This window comes from Solanum pennellii, chromosome 5, assembly GCF_001406875.1.
Source record: "Solanum pennellii chromosome 5, SPENNV200".
NCBI classification, from domain to species: domain Eukaryota; kingdom Viridiplantae; phylum Streptophyta; class Magnoliopsida; order Solanales; family Solanaceae; genus Solanum; species Solanum pennellii.
Window position 1 is genome coordinate 60,424,426 of NC_028641.1, and position 4,667 is coordinate 60,429,092.

Consider the following 4,667-nt stretch of genomic DNA (forward strand, 5'->3'; position numbering starts at 1 on the left):
TATTTTACTAATCTTTATAAAAAATTTAATTCGAAAAATTTAAAAATAATCTTTTTCTTTCATAAGATTAAAAATGCAAAATATTACTTTTTGAATAATTTTGATATATAATAGTAAAATAGAATTTACATATCAAAGGTTGTTACAAGTGCATAACAATTAATCGAATATAAAAGCATAAAAAGAAGAAGGAAATATATAAACAAACAAGATTGTTATAGAGCTTTGAATGTATATCATTCTTTTCATATACATAACATAAACAAAAAGGAAATTACAGTACATATATTAGGACAGATGGAGTATATTTACATTATTTATATGATATATCGATGATCTCTAACCAAAAGAACTCTACACTTTACTCACTTGATAAATCATCATACAACAGAGACTTAATATATCCTTGAAGGATAGGAAGAGATTGATTATCATCATAATCATACATGAGAGGTATCATTCTTGCAAAATTAAGAGAAAATTTTGAAAATGATCTTAAATTAGGTTGACTCATTAGATGAAGAGATTCCTTGTTAAGTTTCTTCCACTCATTTTCTATTAGCTTAACTACATATTCTCTTGCCAATTCCATAGAACCATCTTTTTGTTCCTTCAAGTAGCATTCTAGGTAAGAGCCATCATTTCCTTCTTGATTCTCATCCTGCACTCATGTTATTGTCCACTAAACTATGTTAAAATTACAAACTAAACCAAATTAATTCAGCTACAAACACTATTAAAAATGATGTTTTTTCTACTGTGATTCAGTGGGTAATTTGTATTATTGAACATGACTTTTTCATTATTTTTTATCCAATCAGTTCATTGAAAAAAATGTATGGTGCATAACAAATTCTCACTGAGATAGTGAAATACTTTTTAACTTTTTTCGTATAAAATATTATTGTTTTTTTTTTCTCACTGATTCAACTAAAGTATCAGCGAAATTAGTCACCAGACATTTTCCAGTGGAAATATTAATTTTTTATCAGTGAAAATTCATGTTGTCGTTGTTTAATTTTAAGTTATGTGAAGTTGTCTGATTATGCATGAAGTTTATAAATAAAATCTTTTTTGAAACTTGCAATTAATAATTTAATTGAATAAACTTCCAAAATTTTCTTAGTCTTAAAATATTTCTTGTCAAGTTGGTACTTTTGGAGAGGAACAATTTCTGTTTTGCAAATCAGTAAAATTGTACCTTGTCAAGATTTAAAAAAGATCTATTTTTTAATTTGAAACTTAAATATATCACATATATTTATATGACTGAAAATCAAGTCATAAAGAATAGAGTAAGAATTTAAAATTAAAATATGTTTATCTATAAAATTACCTTTGCACTTTCAATATCACATATATTTGTACGACAGAAAATCATGTCATAAAGGATAGAATGAAAATTTAAAATTAAAATATGTTTATCTATAAAATTACCTTTGCACTTCCAATATCATTCCATAGGCGAAATATGGTAGCCACAGAAGAGGCCATGTCTGATGTATCTTCCAAATTCATAGAATTTTGATTGGTTAGACCAAAACCAAGTGAAAAGAACATGTGAGTTAAGATCACATGAACTCCAGAACTAACAACTCCATTCTTCAGGTACTCATGTGTTGTTGGTAACTCTCCAGAGGCAAACCATTTTGCTTCTTTTAAAAATGCGTTGCATAAATTTTTCCACTGAAATCACAAATTAATGATTATGTGTTACAAATTGTATATGTTCTTCCTACAAAATAAAATATTTACATTATCACATATTTTCTCTATTTTAATTTATGTAATATTGTTTTCTTAATTAAAAAATAAATCATACATAAAAAATTAAAACAATTAACTAAATAGATGTTCTCATGATAACCTTTTACAAATATTTTCATTAAGGAATAAAAACACTTTTTTTAATAAAAAAAATAAGTATACTTTCTAGAATGAAAAGTCTAATAAAAAGTTCAATTCAATATTAAGTATATTACCGCATTACGGAGATTTTGAGTGGGGTTTTGTCCATAGATTTTGTAGATATTGTAGCCAATGGAATTGATGGTGTCATAAAAAGCCCTGAACGGTGGTCTCATGTATTCTGGTAAGTCCACCATGACATCCAATTCCCACCTGAAAAAAATAATAATCTTTTAGGTTATGGACGAGAACGTCATAAATGTTCGTTGAACTATCGGAGTAAATTTAAAATGTCATAAATGGTTGTTAAACTATTGGAGTAAGTTTAAGATGTCATAAATGGTCCCTCAACTATTGGAGTAAATGTAAAATGTCATGAACCGTAAATTTATTATTTTATAAATATCCACTTCTAATTTTTTTTTAATAAAAAAAAATCATTTAATAAAGTCGTTGAAATATAAAAGTTGAAATTAAAACATGTGAGTAAAGAACTTTTAATTTTATTCAAATTGCAAGAAATTCATTTCTAATAAATATAAATATATCTCTCCTCACACCTAATGGGTAATAGCTTTTTTCTTTTTATGATATATTTGAGCATTTCCAAGTCATTAGCAGTAAAAATCTGCTTCATTTTATCATTTATTTAATAAAATTGGGACTATATATATATATATATGTATATATATCCTCATGAATTTTCTTGTATTTTGAATAGTTGAGGAAGTAAGGTTCTTTTCATAGGAGTGATTTGAAGAAAAAAATAGTGGGAAGGTCTAAAGTACCTATTGACAACTTGAGGTTAAGGTTGTTTTGATAAGGGTGATCTCAAGTAAAGAACCTATTGACAGCTTGAGAATAAGGTTGTTTTTTCAAGTAAAGTACCTATTGATAGCTTGAGTGAAGAGGGCCAACTCTTCAACAGTTCCATAAATATCAAATATGTCATCTATGACATAAATGAAAGAGAAGCATTTTGCTATCTCAATTCTTTGTTGTGATATTATTGGATCCGTAATCATTGCCATTGGCCAAGCATACCATTTTAATGGTTGATCTCTCAACAGCTTCAAATCTTCAGCTAAACCAAGACTTTTCCACCACCTATATATATCATTAGAAGTTGCAATTAGTAAATTAAACTTTTTTTGACATTCCAACCATATGTCATGAATTTAATTTATATATATACTGGCAATATATAGAACCATATGTCATGAATTTAATTTATATATATACTGGCAATATATAGATTTTTTCCAGTATCATTTAAAAGATAAAATTAATTATCAAAACTCCACTATTCTTGATAATAATAAGAAAGAATTTCAAAATTCAATCGGAACATTATTTAAACAACTTTGAAATATTTTTCATGTTATTAGTTGAACTTAAATATAACCTCTCATTCGCCTTTGAGATTGACTAATGTACATTGAGATAGTAAAATAACAATATAAAATAATTTTATTTTATATTGTTTATTATTTAAATTCAACTAATTTACCTGGAAATTTGAATCAATTCATGTTGATGTATCTCTCTTTTTATAGAGTAGTGAATATTTGCCAATTCTTGCAAGGTGGTTCTTCCACATCCATTGATTCCTTTAAAATTATTGATGAAGCTTTTCGCCTTGTAACTTGCTAAACTTTTGTGGTATGGATACTTCAATGTTTCTTTAATAATTGTAGCTTGATCACATGAGTCACTATGTGCAAGACATGCATTCAGGTGGTCACTACTGAATTTTGCAACTTCATCAAGTATATGTTCACCTTCTACACCTAGTTGTGCTGCTTCATATAGACCAATTAATCCACTTATATCTTGCCTCAAGGAATCATCACTATTCTTGAATTTCTTGAATACATCTGTTTTAATTTACACAATAAAAGTAGATTAGATAGATACATCAATTTGAGTTTTAACTTCAAATTGAGCTTAACTTTTATAACATGATCATTCTTGTTATAAACCAAAGTTAAACATTAAGAAAAAAAAAGAACCTTCATGAGTCCAAGCATGCATAGATTTTTCTATTTTTATTTTTTTGCTAATTGAGAGTTGTGATGAGACTAAAGTCAAGGACATCTATATGGAACATCTGATCATAATTATTCCATATTTTCTTAACTAGAAATACTTTTACGATGTATATAGATCAAATGAATAAAAGGTTTGAAATATATATACAAACTTTGATCGAAATTGCTGTGAAAATCTCAAACTTTAGATAGGCCCTGTTACTCCCGCACTATTTAATAGTGTACTTTAAAAATTATATTGGTGTCCTGCCCAAATTTTAAGATTGCTATAACAATTTCGATCAAATTTCAAATATATTTCAAGCCCTTTTTCCAGATTAAATCATTTCTTATCGTATAACTTAATAATCCATGAATGAATTATGATTATTGGACTTCACTGGAAAAACCAATTACCTGCCGACACGTGGTAACCTTCTTGTCTCAGAAGTTTGAAACAAAGTGAAACATCAAAAGGGGTTTGATACTTGAGAAAACAAGCACTTTGATCATACTCCTTATGTAAAATTGATTCAATTTCTTCTTGGAAATGGTATTCAATTCCCATACGTTGAAGTGTATCCACTAAAACAAGATTATTGGTATTTCTTTCTGTCATTAGTGAGTACTTTACATCCTTCACTAATCCTGCAAATTTGGTACTATTAAATCCATCCTGCATAAGTAATAAGCATTCTCTTAGTTTAAATAAATAAATAAATAAATAAA

The 4,667-nt window shown here is 27.1% G+C and overlaps 1 protein-coding gene across 1 annotated transcript in view; it reads right to left on the minus strand.

Annotated features, from left to right (window-relative positions):
• Positions 1–340: 340 nt before the first annotated feature.
• The window catches only part of LOC107019618 ((3S,6E)-nerolidol synthase 1-like), a 5,153-nt gene continuing 826 nt past the window's right edge, over positions 341–4,667 (minus strand). Inside the window, exons 2-7 of the mRNA XM_015220039.2 lie at positions 4,356–4,614; positions 3,419–3,785; positions 2,797–3,015; positions 1,983–2,121; positions 1,438–1,686; positions 341–661 (exon numbers count right to left, since the gene is read on the minus strand). Coding sequence (XP_015075525.1) covers positions 362–661; positions 1,438–1,686; positions 1,983–2,121; positions 2,797–3,015; positions 3,419–3,785; positions 4,356–4,614 — 1,533 coding nt within the window. The 3' untranslated portion in view covers positions 341–361. The remainder of the gene's footprint in view (positions 662–1,437; positions 1,687–1,982; positions 2,122–2,796; positions 3,016–3,418; positions 3,786–4,355; positions 4,615–4,667) is intronic.